Source organism: Schistocerca gregaria, chromosome X (genome assembly GCF_023897955.1).
Source record: "Schistocerca gregaria isolate iqSchGreg1 chromosome X, iqSchGreg1.2, whole genome shotgun sequence".
Taxonomy (NCBI): Eukaryota; Metazoa; Arthropoda; class Insecta; order Orthoptera; family Acrididae; genus Schistocerca; species Schistocerca gregaria.
This window is the reverse complement of record NC_064931.1, coordinates 832,621,229-832,642,233: the sequence shown is the minus strand read 5'-3', so window position 1 is coordinate 832,642,233 and position 21,005 is coordinate 832,621,229. Positions and strand designations below refer to the sequence as shown.

At 41.1% G+C, this 21,005-nt stretch overlaps 1 protein-coding gene across 2 annotated transcripts in view; it reads left to right on the top strand.

Annotated features, from left to right (window-relative positions):
* LOC126299339 (vinculin) overlaps positions 1-21,005 on the top strand; it is a gene marked incomplete in the record, with an annotated part of 267,846 nt that overhangs the window by 30,434 nt on the left and 216,407 nt on the right. For both annotated transcript variants that reach the window (XM_049991172.1, XM_049991173.1), the window contains 2 exon segments: positions 8,071-8,178; positions 15,347-15,492. In XM_049991172.1, the coding sequence (XP_049847129.1) occupies positions 8,071-8,178; positions 15,347-15,492 (254 nt within the window).

Genomic DNA, 21,005 nt, shown 5'->3' with positions numbered 1-21,005 from the left:
CTGTGTTTGCTTTACTATCTTCAATTTCAGTCCCTGTTTCATCTGTGAGTAATTAGATGGCAACTTTGGTGCCACTAATAGCCTCTACATATGACCAAAGGTCCTTTGGATTTTGTAAAGAGCTTTCAACTGTATTTTGCTATGGCAACCATTGAAGGCTTCATGTATTGCTCTCTTGACAGCCAAATGTGGTTTCATTCAGCATCTCTCTATCTGTAACCATATGCTTTGTTTTACACCTGTTATGCAGTAGTCTGTTTCTTTAAGAGTCTCTTTACAGTGACTGTATACCATGGTGGTTCCTTCCCATCACCAAGTATTTTACTGGGTATGTATCTATCCAGGGCATGGGCAACTATTCTTTTAAACTTGATCCATAGTTCCCCTAAAACCAATTGCCCCGAGCTAAAAGTTTCAAGTTTCTCAATGATATATTACACTGCTATATCTTTAACATGTTTACTGAACATATGAATCTGTCTGTTGGTGTTAGTTGCTATTTGTATTTTGGTTGTCATTGTTGCTGCAACTGCCTCTTGGTCACTGATACCATCTTTGATATGGACATCTCCAGAGAGGTCAGGTCCATTTATTGCCATTAGATCTAATATATTTCCGTCATGAATGAGGGTCCAAAAAATCTGTTCTAGATCATTTTCAGAGAAGACATTTAGTAAATGTTTCACAGGGTGTGCTGTAATAACCCCAATTGATTGATTGATGTTTAAAGTCTCATCTGATGATTAAAATATGAGTGTGGTACTTATGTACTAACATACTGAGGTTGTTCTCTGAAGTTTTTTATTACATCAGGAGATGAGTCTATTGGCCGGTAGAAGGACCCAGTTGTAATATTATTCCTGTCCCTGATACTGATCCTTGCCCAAACGATCTTGCATGTAATTTCTATCTCTGTGGATTTGAGTTTCTTGTGTACTGCAATAGATACACCCCTTTCATTTCCCTTTAGCTTATCCTTTTGATTTATGCCTAAATTTTCCCTAAAAATGTCTGGGTATGAATTTCAGCTTTCAACCAGATTTCTGTACCTAGTATTATGTGATCTTCACTGCTTTTCAGGAGTGGCTCAACATCTGCCACTTTGTTGAGGATCCTCAGCAGTTAACTATTAGAGTTTAAATACTGTCACTTGTTGAGGCATTCCTTTGGATCTTACACTTCTGGGTCTCCTACAGCTGTCATTATCTGGTTGAATGGAGAATTGCCTAATCTAATCCATGCACCCCACACACAGCTACCTGGGTAGCAGCCTCTGATGTGTAGTGTACACCTGATCCATTTAGAGAGCTCTTACAGCTCTGGACCCTATGGGACAAGTCTAGGGAGTCACAGCCTAACTTTTCACGGAACCTTCACAGTCTCTGTAAAGCCTTCCACAAGAGTCGGAACCAAGGGGTCACTATCTGTTTTGGAACCAATGCTGCAGACATTATTGAACCTCTGTGAGCAAGGCTGGTATTCTCAACCTTCTTTTTCAGATGCTGGAATGATCCAAGTATGACATCAGAGCCCAAATGACACACATTGTTTGTTTCAACATGCACCACAATCTGCAGTTGCTGATTCTTAGGACATGTGTAGTGGATATTGTGATATGTTACAGGGCAGCATTGTATTGGTTGGGGCGTGAAGATGTGCTTTAGTGTATAAGAACACAGGAGCTCATATTTCTAATAAAAGAAATTTATGAATCTGGACATTAGGCAAGTAACAGACTGATAGCAACACTAGAAGCACTGCAGGGTGGGTATACAGCATAGTCCCAAGCATTAAGAACATGCTCAGTATGCACAACATTGACCCTACCCAAGATATGGCGCATCTATTAACATACCCCAAACATCAACACTAAGTGGTATGTAGGAACATATCAGTCTGTGGACGTGGAGAGAAGGAAGGACCTGCTGATCATATCATTTTCAGTTATCCCCATTTCTAGGTTGAGGGAGGCTGCAGACAATCAGACTATGACCTGCAAACAGTTGTAAATGACTGAAACTTGTTTACTACAGTTAATATGACTATACATTGAGTATCTAAAAAGTTTTCAGTCTTTAAGAGTTCTGCAAGGTTTGCAGGAGAGCTTCTGTGAAGTATGGAAGGTAGGGGATGAGGTACTGGCAGAATTGAAGCTTTACGATGGGTTGTGAGTCATGCTTGGGTAGCTCAGTCGGTAGAGCTGCTGCCCGCGAAAGGCAAAGGTCCAGAGTTCGAGTCTCGGTCTGGCACACAGTTTTAATCTGCCAGGAAGTTTCATTTCAGTCTTTAAGTTGATTCCCTAAATATTAAAATAAAGTTATCAGAAGAACAAAGTAGAAGACTAACAAGAAGTGTTCCATCCATAATAGAGAATGATAGGCACAAATAAATCTAAATTAAGTGAAACTATAAAAATTTGAAAAATAAAAACAATATAGTGGTCACCCACATAGGTACATGTAGACTTGTGGATTTCTGATACATGCACATACCAGTGGAGGCAATGTAGAATAGTGTGTCAACAATAGGTTTAGGTGTAGGTATAGTTGCAGTTATTTGGCAAACCTCATTCTTTTGATGCTGCTAGCAACAGATGGAATAATATAGGCTTGAAGCTGTTCACTTAGAACTGTAATTACATCCCTGTATTCCATGTTGTTTTTAATTGATTATATTTCTAACCATACTTTTATGTCTTCATTAATATTAAGAATAGTTGCTGTTAAGAAACTTCCTGGCAGATGAAAACTGTGTGCCGGACTGAGACTCGAACTCGGGACCTTTGCCTTTCGCGGGAAAGTGCTCACCAACTGAGCTACCCAAGCACGACTCGCGCCCCGTGCTCACAGCTTTACTTCCGCCAGTACCTCATCTCCTACCTAATAATTGCTGTTAATAATGCTTCCACTATTCGGTGAGTTGTCTCCATTACTCCTAAATCATTCAAATTCTAACAGACTTCCCGTACCATATTTGTGTAATATGAAGCAGTGTGTGTTATCATAGGTACTGAATATGTACATCCTGTTTAAGAGTTTCAAGATAACAGTTTTAAAACTGATATGTCTTTTTTATTTAAAAATATATCACTTTTATTTATTTTTTTTCATTTAAAGATAAATGAATTGATCTGAAGACTGAAATTGGACATTTTTGTACAAATAAGGATTGTGGGCATCCCCTAATGATGAACATGTGTAGTTTTGATTATGGCAATAAATTGAATTGAAATTTAAAATTCCCAAAAACTAATACAGACGCAAGATAAATATTCTTAGTGTTCTGCTCTCTTTCCACTTGTGCATATATTAGGTTACATGCCACATTGTCATTATGTTTGAGGATAAAGCTGACTTCCAGTATTGGTAGGTGCAGCTGACTCAATAACTTTGTGTTGCAAACTTTTGTTGAAGCTATACTCACTAACATACTTCTGTAACAATGTCAAAAACAGTGTTAACATACGATAAGTGTCGGCAACATGCTGTACTGTTGAAGGGGTAACTAAGTGGAACAAAATATGACAGTTATAATACATGTAAAGCACAACATTACACCACAGCAGTTGAATTCATAAGTGTTAATTTTATGTTACAGTATTAAAAATTGAAACATTGATTTGCAAGAAATAAGCCAGTAAGTGAAAAAAATATGAAATTATTGCACAAGTCACATAAGTAATTACAGTGCAATAAGGTGACAAATTATATTTGAAAAGATATTGGATCCAAAGTTAACAGCATACACCACTGGCACTCAAAGTTTACTCTGAGTGCATTGTGCCCAAAACTCTTAAGCTCCCAGAAATTCTCAAAAATATACATTTTTCACTTAAATACACCTTGAAATTATGGGGGAATGATTGAATGAGGATACTGGTGCCAAAATTTATAAGAAGCACAAACACAATTTTGCAAATAACGAAATGGGAATGCACTCACTCCCTGCCTATGCTATTGATGAGAAGCTTTCGGATTTCGAGCCGAGTGGTAGTGTTAAAGTACCACAACCTTTCAAAATGTTTTCATATTCCTCATATTCTGGTTAGTGTTGAGATATTGTGGATGCTGTAATATTTATGATAGTGTTTTGACCCCCATCCATCTGGTTCTGGATGTCCAGCCAGTGGGTGGGGAGGTGGTGTGGTTACTGTGGATGGGGTAGCGGGTGTGCATTCACGTCTCTGGGCATTAAGGCTGCACATTACGAGATGGATGAGGCTGAGCAAGCTCCCATCATATTGCCGTTAACATGGTATTATGTGCTGCATTCAGATGGTATCCTTTGTCCCTGTTGACTAGAATCCCATGAATCAATATTTTAATTGATTCTTTTATGATCCTGTACCCATAGACAGTTGCTCAGTATAACATCTTATTGGTGGTGTGAAAGTCCAAAGTGTTGTCTTTCTTGATGCATGGTCTGCTATCACTGATTTTTCTGTGTGTCCCAACCACACATCTGATGTACTCCTTGCAGCATTTTGAAATACAGAGTTGTATTTGCCCAGTGTATTGTTGGCCACATTCGCAAGTGATGCTGTAAATCTCAAGTACTTTGTTTCAATTAGTCTTTCACAGAACTAAGCCACTTTTCTGGTTTCAGTAGTGGTCTGAAGACGGTTTTTACACCGAATTGTTCAAACAGGCTCGCAGTTTTGGCTGAGATCGGTCTCAAGTCTCTCTTCTTCTTTCTCCTCCCGGTTTGTTACGTCTTCTCTCTTGGATGCCTTCAGGTAGCATTGTTTGACTGAGAGGCATTCTTTATTGAAACCCCCTCCCCCTCTATGTATCATATGTACCAGGGTGGTAGCATTGTTGCCATTGCACTGGATGGTGGCAGCTTTTTGCATGCAGGTATAGGTCTGTATGAGTCTTCCTCCTGTGTACTGAATGCCATCTTCTTTACTGGTATGCCCAAGTTAGGGAGACAACCATGCTCCTCTACTTGTAGTGGAAGCTATGTTTTGATGGAGGGTGTTAAGGTGGGCCAGAAACCTATCCAGTGCCTATCTGCCAAACTTCCATACCACAACAGTACTGTTGACATATGAATCCCATTAGCCCCAGGGGTGGCAAATCTCTGTATGGAATACTGTGAGGAGGTGGCCCTTCATATCACTCATCAGAAATCCAAACACTTCTTCCACTATGTAGACAATACTTAAGATTGTGTTCCCTATGAAAATAGAGGAGAGAGGTTGTCTTCACTTAAGTAGAGCATGCATCAAGGAAGACCACACCTTTGACTTTCAAAATACCATTGTGGTACGCCGAGCAATTGGCTATTGGGACAGCATAATAAAAGAAGCCACTGAAATACAGATTCACTAGAATCTGATCAACAGAGACAAAGGATAGTAGCTCAGAAAAGCATGGATTGGTGCATTAGCAGCAATATGACAAGAGTGTGCCCAGCACTGTCCATCTCACAAGACTCAGCCTGAATCCCCAGACAAAGATATGAATCCGCACATGCTACCCCCACCACAGCAACCTCACACTCTCTCTGCCCACTGGTCAGACATCTGGAGCCAGGTGGAGGGGAGCACACTGCTAGTATAAATATTACATCTGCGATATCTCGACACTTCAACAGAAGATGGCAGTCTTTGAAACATCGCAGGACTTTAACACTGCAATCAGGCAGGAAACACACAAGTTTTTCATCATCTGACTGTGTAGTACAGATTTTGTGCGGTGCTAATGAACTTTTAAAAATACACAACATAACACAGTACACACAAGCCTTGTCACATTCAGTGAAGGATAATGAAAAAAGACATGAAAAGTAAAATATTAAAACCAGAATTTTGATACACACCTGTGGGGCACAAATGGTCTCACACAAACGAAAAACTGGAATTCAGCTTATAAATATAAATTTACATGTGAAATGCATAGTTTATTCTTCTACTTGGCTGAATTTACGACACCTTCTGCACCAGTGTGTGACAATGGACATTATTGTGTCAGTTTATCCCATTCAAAATGGCAAAAATTATTTAGCGCCAACAAAGGACATCTTCCACTTTGAGTTGCTAACAAAGTACCAGTCCTCTAGTAGACCGATGACTGCATCAGAGCATGCTGGAGGTAGACATTTCCATGAGTCTCTTATGAGAATACCAGTCCTCTAGTAGGAGCTTCATGGAAATGTTGACAACTAGCATTCTCTGACAGCCATCAGCCAAGAAGTATTTATGGGTTGCTGATAATGACTAGTTATTCAAAACTGGTTTAGTTATTAAAGAATTTACATAAGCATTGGTGGAAATGAAGTTTATAGTTAAATTATTGTGATACTCTCTGCCAGTAACATGACAAATATGGATAAACTAAACAAAATGGTTGTCTAAGGTATGGAATAAGTAAAAAATTTTAAATCTCACACTTAATGTATTCAGTAAAAGGCTCATAGAACCAGTGTCAGGCTATTTCTCAATCGTTCCACTCTTGAATAAGAAGTGGGTGAAAAATGAAATGTAGTATAAGCTGTTTCTGTATTAGGTTTGTAGTATCTTCTAAGTGTTCTGCCAGTAAAACACAGTCTTTGGTTAGCCCCTCCCCCCCCCCCCCCCCCTCAACAATATATTTTATGGGATGGCTCCAATTTAAGTTGTTTGTAGTTGTAATCTCTAGGTATTTGGTTGAATCAACAACCTTTAAATATTTGTGGTTTATTGTGTGACCAAAGTGTTTTATATATTACTCTTTTTATGTACCTCACACTTTTTATTGTTTAGGACCAGTTGTGCCTTCTCACACCATTTAAATATGTTTGTGAAATCATATTGCAATTTGTTTTGATCCACTGATAACATTAGTAGACAGTAAAGGACAGCATCATCTGCAAACACCCTAAGAGTGCTTCCCAATTCATTCATATCCTTTAGATTTTAGAAGTATCCCAGATATTTTTATTTGTGGGAAATGAGTTTTATGATGATTTGAAGCTGTTATATAATTATTTGTATGTTTAACTATTTATATTTAACAATTTTACATCATCCTCCCAAATAAGTGATACTGTGCCAAAATGTGTTGTATAACACCATTTACAGATTGTCATGGTAAGAGTGGTTGTGCCTCAGCTGTGTTATGTATGCAGAGTATCATTTTACCATGACCCTTTTTTACTCTCTTCAGTGAATTAGTGTGCTCCACTCACTGAACAATTTGCACAAATGTTATGACATAACTTTCATCTTGTTTGTGTACTACCTTTAATAAATGTTTGAAGTGTCTTTCTTAAAAAGATTATCTCACAGCATGACTTCATTATAGTTTTTAATTGATACGTACTACTACAGTCCATCTAGTCAGTTTCACTGTACTCACATAGTGAAAAGGTGAAAATTTAACTGAAAAAAGAATAGTAATTTCATTTGGCTCAGTGGTGTGGTGCAGGTCTTTCATTTGTACATCACATTGCTTACTTGTTTGACTCTAACCTACCACAGTTACCCAACTGGGGAAAGTAGACTTCCGTTTAACATGGAATCCAAACCGAATGTCCTTCCTGGTGACTTCTTGCGTCACTGAGAGGTGCTGACTAGGTTAAAACATAGACTGAAAAATCCATGGCCCAACCAGGATTTGATCCTGTGACCTCTTGGTTTCCAGACACTCATTTTACCAATAGACCACCAGGCCTGACACTGAAAGAATGATGGGTTCCTTTTAAATCCAGGCATTGGCTTAAGATTGTTATCAGTTTATTATTGCGTGTATGCAAAGATGTGGTTTCATTGATTTATATTACAGAAAGTAGTGTTAGGAAACAAATGTTTCTCACATACCGCAATTTATGTTCCAGAACCACTGCAAGCAGATGTATTTAGTTCATTGCTTTCAAAAATTATATTTTGTGAATCTCTTGTAGAAGGAATATCTTCTACAGGATGAGAATAATTTTCTATATATGTTCCTAATATCATTCATTTCTTAATAAGACAATTGTTGATGTGGAATGCAGATTAAAATGTTTCACTATACACACTTTAGTGTTTGTTATAAAACTTGTGTTTTAGAAATTATTCTTGTATTTTACCTTGAACTGTTTTTGCAGGTGTCACGTTTGGTGATTCTTCATGAAGAAGCAGAAGATGGCAATCCTATGCCTGATCTTGAACGGCCTGTAATGGCTGTTAGTCGTGCTGTTGCTAATTTAGTCAAGGTAAAATGTTTTGTTGTTACTCACAGACTGTGGTATCTGTAAATATCAAGTGAAAATAATTTCTTTATTTTGATGATGTGACAGTATATATATATATATATATATATATATATATATATATATATATATATATATATATATATATATATGATGTAAATAAAATAGAAAGAAACTTCCACATGGGAAAAATATATTAAAAACAAAGATTCCAAGACTTACCAAGCGGGAAAGCGCCGGCAGACAGGCACATGAACAACACACACAAACACACACACAGAATTACGAGCTTTCGCAACTGGCAGTTGCTTCGTCAGGAAAGAGGGAAGGAGAGGGAAAAATGAAAGGGTGTGGGTTTTAAGGGAGAGGGTAAGGAGTCATTCCAATCCCGGGAGCGGAAAGACTTCCCTTAGGGGAAAAAAAGGACAGGTGTACACTCACGCACACACACACACACACACACACACACACACACACACACACATCCATCCGCACATACACAGACACAGACAAGTCTGCTTGTGTCTGTGTATGTGCGGATGGATGTGTGTGTGTGTGTGTGTGTGTGTGTGTGTGTGTGTGCGTGTGTGCGCGAGTGTACACCTGTCCTTTTTTTCCCCTAAGGGAAGTCTTTCCGCTCCCGGGATTGGAATGACTCCTTACCCTCTCCCTTAAAACCCACGTCCTTTCATCTTTCCTTTTCCTTCCCTTGTTCCTGACGAAGCAGCCGCCGGTTGCGAAAGCTCAAATTGTGTGTGTGTGTGTTTTTTTATTCATTGTGCCTATCTACCGGCACTTTCCCACTTGGTAAGTCTTGGAATCTTATATATATATATAATAGAAAGAAACTTCCACATGGAAAAAATATATTAAAAACAAAGATTCCAAGACTTACCAAGCGGGAAAGCGCCGGCAGACAGGCACATGAACAAAACACACAAACACACACACAGAATTACTAGCTTTCGCAACCGATGGTTGCTTCTTCAGGAAGGAGAGGGAAAGACGAAAGGATGTGGGTTTTAAGGGAGAGGGTAGGGAGTCATTCCAATCCCGGGAGCGGAAAGACTTCCCTTATGGGAAAAAAAGGACAGGTGTACACTCGCACACACACACATATCCATCCGCACATACACAGACACAAGCAGACATATTTAATTGCCTTTCAGTAAACATTAACTTTGTGACAGATAATAAATTTAACATCCATTTGATCAACACACAATACTCCCCTTCCCCAGGTTTCAACAGTGGTCACATGACAACTCTCACTTCCTAGTAATCAGCATATCCTTTACACCACTGTAACATATACAAATAATCACCACATATAAAATTATGAAGACATTAAATACTACTCCCCCACCCCAAATTCCCAATAGACTTTCCAAGTGAAGCAAAGCAATAAAATTTGCAGTCAACCAAACACACAATAAAAAACTGTTAATTATTATTCATTTAGGTTCAGTCTTTACTCAAATATTTCATCACCCTCTCAGCTTTCATGCAGCTTCCAGTCACCAGTAGACTGATGTCTTGTAGACTGATGAGAAATTATCTATATAGGCATTGATGTGGGCCACGGTAAAGTTAAAAGAAATCTTTAGCCAATTTATGATATGCAGTATGTAATGCATAAGTAATGCAACATTTTTTTTTCTCAGACAGAAAAAAATGCAGACTTTGTTGTGGGCCATCATGGAATTTTCCCACTCATCATGGAATATTCCCTATTCAGCCCCTATAGTTTCATGAAGTTCCACTAGGGGTGGGACAATGTGTGGCCTTCAAAATGGTGTCTGTAATGGAGGTGCATTTCATGCAGAGAGCTGTCATTGAGTTCCTTTTGATCAAAAACCAGAGCTTTGCCGTTATTCGTAGGTACCTGGCAGTGAACAAAAGCACAGTGAGTCGTTGGGCATGGTGTTTGTCATCATCACATCAGGGTTGTGCAAACCTCTCAAGTCTCTCACATGCCGAATGGCACACAGTTGTGACTTCTGCAATGTTGGAATGTGCACACACTCTCATTCGAGGTGATCAATGGATCACAGTGAAACACCTCGCTGCTCAACTGGACATCTGTTAGTGCTGACACATTTTTACACCAGTTGGGGTACTCTTAAGGCGTATGCTTGAACATCAACCATAAGGCCGTTGCAGCATCCCTGAATATGGAAGTTAATAGGAATATAAAAAAAGGGAGGAAGGCTTATCTGTTTAGCAAGAGTAATAGAAGGCAGATTCCAGACTACCTAACAGATCAAAACAAAAATTTCTGTTTCGACACTGACAATGTTGAGTGTTTATGAAAAAAGTTTAAGGCAATTGTAAAATACGTTTTAGACAGGTACGTGCTGAGTAAAACTGTGAGGGACGGGAAAAACCCACCGTGGTTCAACAACAAAGTTAGGAAACTACTGTGAAAGCAAAGAGAGCTTCACTCCAAGTTTAAATGCAGCCAAAACCTCTCAGACAAACAGAAGCTAAACGATGTCAAAGTTAGTGTAAGGAGGGCTATGTGTGAAGCGTTCAAGGAATTCGAAAGTAAAATTCTATGTACTAACTTGACAGAAAATCCTAGGAAGTTCTGGTCTTACGTTAAATCAGTAAGTGGCTCGAAACAGCATATCCAGACACTCCAGGATGATGATGGCATTGAAACAGAGGATGACACGTATAAAGCTGAAATACTAAACACCTTTTTCCAAAGCTGTTTCACAGAGAAAGACCGCACTGCAGTTCCTTCTCTAAATCATTGCACAAACGAAAAAATGACTGACATCGAAATAAGTGTCCAAGGAATAGAAAAGCAACTGAAATCACTCAACATAGGAAAGTCCACTGGACCTGACGGGATACCAATTCGTTTCTACACAGAGTACGCAAAAGAACTTGCTCCTTCTGACAGCTGTGTACCGCAAATCTCTAGAGGAACAGAAGGTTCCAAATGATTGGAATAGAGCACAGGTAGTCCCAGTCTTCAAGATGGGTCGTCAAGCAGATGTGCAAAACTATAGACCTATGTCTCTGACGTCGATCTGTTGTAGAATTTTAGAACATGTTTTTTGCTCGAGTATCATGTCGTTTTTGGAAACCCATAATCTACTCTGTAGGAATCAACATGGATTCCGGAAACAGCAACTGTGTGAGACCCAACTCACTTTATTTGTTCATGAGACCCAGAAAATATTAGATACAGGCTCCCAGGTAGGTGCTATTTTCCTTGACTTCCGGAAGGCGTTCGATACAGTTCTGCACTGTCGCCTGATAAACAAAGTAAGAGCCTACAGAATATCAGACCAGCTGTGTGGCTGGATTGAAGAGTTTTTAGCAAACAGAACACAGCATGTTGTTATCAATGGAGAGACGTCTACAGACGTTAAGGTAACCTCTGGCATGCCACAGGGGAGTGTTATGGGACCATTGCTTTGCACAATATATATAAGTGTCCTAGTAGATAGTGTCGGAAGATCCATGCGGCTTTTCGCAGATGATGCTGTAGTATACAGAGAAGTTCCAGCACTAGAAAATTGTAGTGAAATGCAGGAAGATCTGCAGCAGATAGGCACTTGGTGCAGGGAGTGGCAACTGACCCTTAACATAGACAAATGTACTGTATTTGCAAATACATAGAAAGAAGGATCCTTTATTGTATGATTATATGATAGCAGAACAAACACTGGTAGCAGTTACTTCTGTAAAATATCTGGGAGTATGTGTGTGGAACGATTTGAAGTGGAATGATCATGTAAAATTAATTGTTGGTAAGGCGGGGTACCAGGTTGAGATTCATTGGGAGAGTCCTTAGAAAATGTAGTCCATCAACAAAGGAGGTGTCTTACAAAATACTCGTTCGACCTATACTTGAGTATTGTTCATTAGTGTGGGATCCGTACCAGATTGGGTTGACGGAAGAGATAGAGAAGATCCAAAGAAGAGTGGCGCGTTTCGTCACAGGGTTATTTAGTAACCGTGATAACGTTACAGAGATGTTTAGCAAACTCAAGTGGCAGACTCTGCAAGAGAGGCACTCTGCATTGCGGTGTAGCTTGCTCGCCAGGTTTCGAGAGGATGCGTTTCTGGATGAGGTATCGAATATATTGCTTCTCCCTACTTATACGTCCCGAGGAGATCACAAATGTAAAATTTAGAGAGATTCGAGCGCGCACGGAGGCTTTCAGACAGTCGTTCTCCCCGTGAACCATATGCGACTGGAACAGAAAAGGGAGGTAATGACAGTGGCACGTAAAGTGCCCTCCGCCACACACCGTTGAGTGGCTTGCGCAGCATAAATGTAGATGTAGATGTAGATGTAGACCAGTAGGGTGGTACCATGTGGGCTTACAGGCCCTCACAGTAAGGTGGTGTAAGGCTCTAACATGGATTGGAGATTATGTTGAAAAATAGGGTTTTGTAGCCAAAAGAGAGGGGAATAATACGGTGTATTGAAATCCTAAATAAAACCAGTCTTATATTTATTGAATACCCCTCATGTATGACTGATGAAAAACACTTTTTTTTTTTAGATTCTAACTGAACCTTGATCCTCAGTGTCAAACTTGGCTTTTGTTTTCTTCTTCTTATTCCTTTTTCCCATGACTTGCCTAATTAGGCATTCATTCTAACGAGTAATTGAGAATTTCTTAAAACTTTTCCTTTTAAATTACTGGCTGTGTGGTAGCTATCCTAGTTTCCTTTTCCAGTGGCTCCGTTTCACATCACCATTAAATAGTTTCTTATGAGTCTGCTTTTATTACCTATTCTGTCTGTCTTTGTGTAGTAACTCACAGTCAAACTTGAATTTATCGACTTTCCAATAATCTGCTGACACAGATGCAAACTCTTCCCAGTCCCTCTGACTGTAATCTTCATAAGCAAGCTGTGTTTTTATATCATTCCTGTATCATATTATTCATTACATCTAAATCTCCCAGTTCCATTATTTCATCAGTATCGGCCATCTCACTCAATGTTTTCTAACAATTTCTGTTACAGCATGTAATCCCCTTAGTTTCACAGTTTCAAATATCATTTTCCCATCTGCTGCATCTGATTGCATCACTTAAAATGTGTCTGCTTCATTAACATTTTTCACTACTATAAAACGTCATCAATAACTACAGAACTTCCTGCATCCCAGTAAACTCCAACATTTCTACGACTCACTTCAGTATTATCACAAATGAAATTATCGACAGCACTAATCGTAAAATCAGTAACATTGTCATAATAAATATCTTTTACCTGTTGAACCATAGAATTATGACCCAAATCAGTGAACACTTCAGTAACAGCTACATTCAATCTTGCACATTCACCCACATTATCTGTTTGGTGCATTCATACCCGTTGCTTTCTTCCAATATGGAACATTCAGCTCCTAAATTGCACTTTTGTTCTGATTTCCTCACTTCTAACCTTGCCATTCAGCTTGATGCATTCCGTTGAATTACATCCTATCTCTGACTTTAGCGTGTCTTCCATCTCAGTTAATAGTGCACTCAACATATTTTCTGCAGTCTGAATGCTACTGAACTGTAGCTCCTTAATACTTTGCTCAGTTTCGATCAATTGGCCATTACAAAAGTTACCTAATTTCTGTAAATTCTGTGTGGGATGGGGTGGTGGGGGGTCAATGAGATCTGATGCCATGTTTACCCCAGATGTGTTTGATCGGATTCAAATCTTACGAGTTGCATGGGGGGGGGGGGGGGGGGAGGGGGCCGCCAGCATATCAATTGCCACTATGTTCCTTGAACCACTCCATCACACTCCTGGCCTTGTGATATGGTGCATTATCTTGGTGAAAAATGCCACTGCTGTCAAGACACATGATTGTCATGAAAGGGTGTATGTGGTTTGCTACCAGTGTACGATACTCCTTAGCCATCATGGTGCCTTGTATGATATCCACTGGACCCATGGACGACCACGTAAATGTTCCCCAGAGTGTAATGGAGCCGTCGCCAGCTTGTCTCCATCACACAGGTCCCACAGGTCTAGGAGCTGTTCCTCTGGAAGATGTCAGCTCCGTGCCATCATGAAGAAGAAGGTATCATGAGTCATCAGACCATGCAGTGCTCTTCCACAGCATCAAAGTCCAGTGCCAATGACCACATGCCCATTTCGGTCATAGCTGCCGGGGTTATGGTGTTAACATCGGCACATGCTTGTGTCATAGGCTGCTGAGGCCCATTGTTGGGAGTGTTAAGTGCACTGTGTGTTCAGACACATTTTTATTCTGCCCAGCATTAAAGTCTGATGTTAATTCTGCCACTGTTCACCACTTGTCCTGTTTTACCTGTCTGCCCAGCCTACGGCATCCAACCTCTTCAATGGGGGGGGGGGGGGGGGGGGGGGGGGTCGCCGAACCTCGTGACGTCTCCACATGGTTTCACCTTGGTATTGTCATATGTTGAAGACACTCACCACAGCACTCTTTGAACACCAACTAGTCATACAGTTTCCGAAATGCTTGTACCTAGCCTCCAGGCCATCACAATCTGCCATTGGTTAAACTTGGGTAGATCACAAGTCTTCCCCATTCTACACACAGACAGTATGCTCACTGATACTACATGTACCATGCGTGTGTTTAACTAGCAGTCATTTCTAACCAGGTGACAGTGCTATCACCTGGACAGGTTTATATCGATAGTAGATTGGTGGTCGTAATATTTTGGCTGATCCGTGTAGATGGCCTAGTCATAGTCATACGTAAGTTCAAAATGGGAAAATATGATTATGACAATGGATTATACTATTGATTATATTTACAAGAAGGCTACATAGCAACAGTTTTAGTTAGAAAGGAGAGCACCTGACTATACATTACAGAAAAATTGAAACTAATGGGCTAGAGTTGAAACACAAGCAGAAAAACAGTTTCTTTTTTTATATCACCTGCTAATGTTCTGGAGGGGTATGTTTCATTTCATGACGTTTGTATTTGGTGAAACATTTTCTGTATTTATTGTAAGGCTTCCTAGTAATTACTTATAATAGTGTGCAGGGGTCCATGACCAATGGGATTTATAATGTAAGCTGTTGTATTCATTTTAAAAAAACTGGAATTGTTGGTTTTATAATATAAATTTATTTAATATCTGATAAAGTTTTTGTATTTTGTATAATATTTGAAGAGTTGTATTTTCCATTGAATATTCAGGTTGGACGAGAAACAATCAACAGCAGTGATGATCCAATTCTGAAGCAAGATATGCCAGCAGCTTTGATGAGAGTTGAAGGTGCATCAAAACTGCTTGAGGAAGCATCTGCTATGCTCAAGCAGGACCCATTGAGTGGCTCAGCAAGGTAGTTTTCCATTATATTGTGTGTTTTTGGAAAGTATATTAGTGGACCTGTTGTGCACTCAGGCACCTGAATCACTGTGTTGACCTACAGACAACATTGTTAGCATACTGTGCATACATTTACTCAAATCTAGCATACTCTTCTAGGGCCTTGGAAAATAAGATGAAAAAGTGTTTAGTCTACAGAAGTGTGCAATAATAGTGTTGTGTAAAGTTGCAAACTGAACATCTTACAGAAGTGTCTTCAGGGACCCAGGGTTTCTTACATTTACATGTCAATGTATAGATAGTGTAACAGTATTTGTGATTAGTAACAAGAGTGGTTTTAGGATGAACTCAGCAGTTCACATAGAAATAATTTTCGTATAAGCTATGCATCTGTTCCTAGGGTTCAGATTGGAATTTTATATTCTGGTGCAAAAGTCTATAACAAGTGGCCAGTGTACGTCAGGCAGGAAGTTGAAACTCCTTAATTATTTAAACACAAAATAAAAGAAAATCTCATTAGGAATGTAAAATCTGCCTAGCTCCAGCATTTGTATCAGATAATTCTGATTTTTGCCATTATATAGCCACCTAGTAGTGGTCTGTCTCAAGTTAAATTGCTTTGTTTAACTTACTGGATAGTAACCAAGCTGAGTAGTACTTTAGGAGGAAGAGCAGCTGCTTTTTACAAAGTAGCTGGTTTTCTACAAATAATGCAGAAGTAATGTAGAAGTAGTTACCATAATTATCAGTTTGAGTTTATTACCACTTGTCACAATTTGTAGTTAGAATACTTTACACTCCCATCCTCCCCCCAAGGGGACTAACCACTCATTGGTGAGTACATACTCGGCTACTGCAGGGCCCCAGCCTTTGTAACACTACTTCCTCTCTCTGTGTTGCACTTCAGCTATCTCTTACATTCTCTGACTTTCCGTGGGATGGTCCACGGACCGTGCTTGGACTTGGTTCACTATTTTGATCTTGATTTCCAGTTTCGCTCCCAACACTGCCTTCACCTTCTATTAACAATTATATGGGACCAATTATTGGGTTTGACCTCCCATCTTTTCCAAATTTTACAGAAGTGTGCACCATGCAGATTGCCCACTGTGGTGTACGCTCTGCCTATATATCCTTCTGCCCTTCCTTCCTGTTGTCATAGTATTGCCCAAAACCCTGCACAGTAGCCATCCTGTTGGTGGGGAATCATCAAGTATCTGCACTTTAGCAGCTTCCTGACCACGCTGGGATCGCACTGTTGGTGCACACTCCCTATGTTTGCCATGGAGTATGTGCCCGTCATGACTGGGCATGTAGATTCCCAGCAATGGATTACTGGCTAGGCAGGCATTGCTGAAACTGATTGGCACCCATTGGGGACAGCCCCATTTGAGCGCGGGTGACACCATAGCAGATACTTCGTACATAAATTGACTTAAACTTTCTCCCACTGGTGGTCACATTGCCCCAGCAGTTTCTTTGAATGGAAAGACCTTGTATGATGCAACGGAATCTGATCCCAACGTGTTCTCTTCCCAGGCTATGTCATGGGAGGAACACAGGACTAGACGACAAAGAGAAAAATACTCCCCCCAACAAGTGGTCTGTATCAGGATCATAGGGGACACCTTTTTTGGCCACAAAGCCTTTATTTTTTGTCGAACACATTGAAGACAAATGCAGAGAAGCTGCAACCATCTTCAACATGAAGAGCGGTTTCCTCCTGGTTAAAACATTTCCTGTCCAGTTACAAACGCTTCTCTGTTGTGAAAAGTTGGGTGTCATTCTTGTAACTGTCACTCCCCACAAGTGTCTCAATATGGTCCAGGGCGTCATCTTTCACCATGAGGCACAGGCCAGCTTTTAAGAGTGATGGGGAGTGCACTTCATTTGTTGTGTCCGTAGGGGGCCAACAGAAAACAGAGTTGCTACCAGGGCATTCATCTTGGCCTTCGAGGCTGATACATTGCCTGAGAGAGTCAACGTAATGGTCTACTGGTGTGACATGAAACCGTATGTTCCTCCTCGTATGAGATGCTTAAAGTGTATGAAGTTCAGACATATGTCTTCTAATTGCAAAGCTGTCCCTGTCTGCAGGGATTATGGGTGTCAGTTGCATGCAAATGTTCCTTGCGCCCCTCTCCCCATCTGTGTAAATTGCATTGAGCTCCATTCTTCCTGCTCACCAGACTGCTGCATTTTTAAGTGTAAGAAGAAATTCAGGAGTATAAGACCTGGACAGGCTCATATCGAGAAGCCAAAATACAGTATTAGTGTTTTAATCCCATACATATGACACAATCTTATGCTGCAGCCGCAATGTTGTCAGCTTCTCTGTCGACAGTGCTTTCCTCTGTTGCACCTTTTACAGTGGGTTCTCAGAGCCACCCACTAATGCCTGCTCTGCAGGCAGTTGGGGGCCCTTCTGGTGCTTTCACCACACCCACTTTGAAAGCATTGGCTTCCCACCTGCTGGAGACACCTGTTCACATCCTCCAGCTGTGAGTGCCTCATATTCCTGCAGCTTCTCTAGCTAGGAAGAGGTCCCTCAGGTTCTCCCTTCCACAGCTTCTACTGGTTCATAACCAGACACCAGCCGATGGCTGAAGGAACTACAGGCTGCTGACTGTCCCTGAAACCAATTCAGGGAAACCTTCCCAATCCCTGTCTTCTGAGGAGAAGAAGGAAAAAAAGAAATGCTTCTAAGATGAAGGAAACTCCAGTGGCCCACACGCCACTGGCCTCTGCATGTACTCCTTCTGTGCCGAAGGTAGAGATCCTGGTAGCTCTCAAGGTAACAGATCTCCCCAAGCAATGTACCACAGGACCTATGTCAATGGTAAGCTATGGCAGCTTTTTAGCACTTACCCTGCATTCTGTATTTTCATCCAGGAAACACGGCTTCCAGCACTCAGACCCCTGCCCTTTATGGCTACTGAGGCTATTTTAAGAATCATACCCACTATGAGAGGGTATCAGGTGGAGTTTGTACATATGTCCTGGACTCTATATATAGTGACCTTGTGCCTCTTGATACACCTTATGAGGCTGTGGCTGTTTGACTAAGGGCACGTAAGGATTTTACTATCTTAACGTTTATTTCCCTCCCGATGATGGCATATCCCACGATGAACTGTCTGCATTAATCTCTCAGCTCCCCCTACTTTTCCTAATCTTGGGTGACTTCAATACCCCTAACCCTTTGTGAGGTGAAACATTGATCACTGGTTGTGGTAAAGACATTGAAACTTTAATGGCACAGCTTGATCGTTGCCTCTTGAACTATGGTACCTCCACACACTTCATAGTGGCACATGGAACTTACTTGACCATTGATCTTTCCTTTTGCAGCTCTGGTCAACCATCTATTGACTGGAGGGCCCACGATAACCTGTGTGGTAATGACCACTTCCCAATCTTCCTGCCCCTCCCTCAGTGTTGCTCCCCTGAACACCCACCCAGATGAGTTGTCCATAATCATGAATGGGATGGCTTCACCTCTGCTCTTGCCCTAAGCTCCCCATTGCAAGGCAGTATTGATGCAGCTGTTTAGCATACAATGGCTGTTCTCTTGACAGCCAACCAAGCCATCCTTTCTTCCTCGGGATCTCCCCGTCGGAAGACTGTACCCTGATGGAGCCTAGAGATCGCTGTGGCCATTGGAGATCATAGGCAGGCTCTCCAATGCTATAAGCAGCACCCTTCAGTGGAGCACCTTATTACCTTTAAACAGCTCTGTGCCTGTGTCTGCTACCTCATAAAATGACAAAAGGAAGAGTCTTGGGAAAGGTATGTTTCCACCATTGAATCACATACCTCTCCATCTCAAGTGTGGGCAAAGATTAGATGCCTCTACAGCTTCCAGTCCCTTGCAAGTGTACCAAGTATTTCCTTAGATGGTGCCATTCATACTGAGGAAAATGCTGTCACTGAACATTTTGCTGAGCATTGTGCTGACGCATTTGCATGTGAGAACTACCACCCCAAGTTTCGGTTCATAAAACAGTGGGTGGAACAAATGCGCTTATCTTTTACTACCCACCACCTGGAGTCATATAATGCTCCATTCAGTGAATAAAAACTCTTCAGTGCTCTAGCCCATTGCCCTGATTCAATCCCAGGGCCAAACTGTATACACAACCAAATTCTGAAACGTCACTCGGTGGATTGTCTGTGTCATCGCATCCTTACCTTCTTTAATCGGATCTGGAACGAGGGTGAGTTCCCATCTCAGTGGCAAGAAATCGTGATAGTTCCAGTACTGAAACCAGGTAAGAACCCTCTCCGGATGGACAGTTATTGCCCAATCAGCCTTACTGACATTCTCTGTAAGTTGCTCAAATGCATGGTGAGCAAGTGGCTGTGCTGGCTGCTTAAGTCTCCAGGCCTTTTGGCTGCATCTCGGCAGTTTTTGCAAAGGCCGCTCCACTGCTGATAATTTAGTTCACCTGGAGTCCACAATCTGGACAGCCTTTGCACTTCGTCAGCACCTCATCACTGTATTTTTCAATCTACAGAAGGCTTATGATATGCCATGGCGTCACCTCATCCATACTATGTTACATGAGTGGGGTCTCCGAGGTTCATTCTCGATTTTTGTCAAGAACTTCTTATCACACCATACATTCCGGGTTTAAGTGGGTGCTTCACTCTGTACCACCCATATCGAAGAAACCGGGCTTCCGCAGGGCTCGTACCGAACATCACTCTCTTTCTGGTAGCCATCAGCGATCTAGCAGTGGCTGTGGGATCTTTAGTATCACCCTCCTTATATGCCGATGATTTGTGCTTTTTTTATGGCTCCCCTGTAGTATGGGTGTTGCTGAATGTTGTCTACAGGATGCCCTACGAAAGTCGCAGTCATGAGCTCTCACCCATGGTTTTCGGTTTTCAGCCACCAAGACTCGTGTTGTGCATTTCTGTCACTGTCGTACCGCCCACAAGCATCCAGAGCTTTCCTAGACAATTAATTACTATTTATAGTTGAGAAGCACCACTTTATGGGACTGGTCTTCAGTTCCCAATGATGTGGCTTCCCCACCTACACCAACTTAAGCAAAATTGCTTGTTACACTTAAATACACTTCCCTGTCTCAGTAACACTAGCTGAGGTGCAGATTGCTCTATCTTTTTGCGGCTCTGCAAAGCCCTAATTCTGTCTTGTGTATGGTTCAGCATCACACTCAACATGTGGGTACTAGCCCTCATTCATCATTATGGGGTCTGACTTATGACAGGAGCCTTCCGAAGTAGTCCTGTGAAGAATCTACTAGTCAAGGCTAGAGTCCCTCTGTTACCTATCAGACACCAACAGCAGCTACTGAATTACACTACATGCATTTGTAGCTTCCGTGAATATCCCAATTACTGTGTCCTTTTCTCTGGAAGGGAGCTCCATCTTTCACAACAGCAACTCAGAACTGGGTTTATTGTTGCTGCAGGCCTGCAGTGTCTCTGTTCAGAACTGTAACTTCCTCCACTACCGCCTTCAGGGGCTCAGCATTGATGTGCTGCGTACAGGCTTGA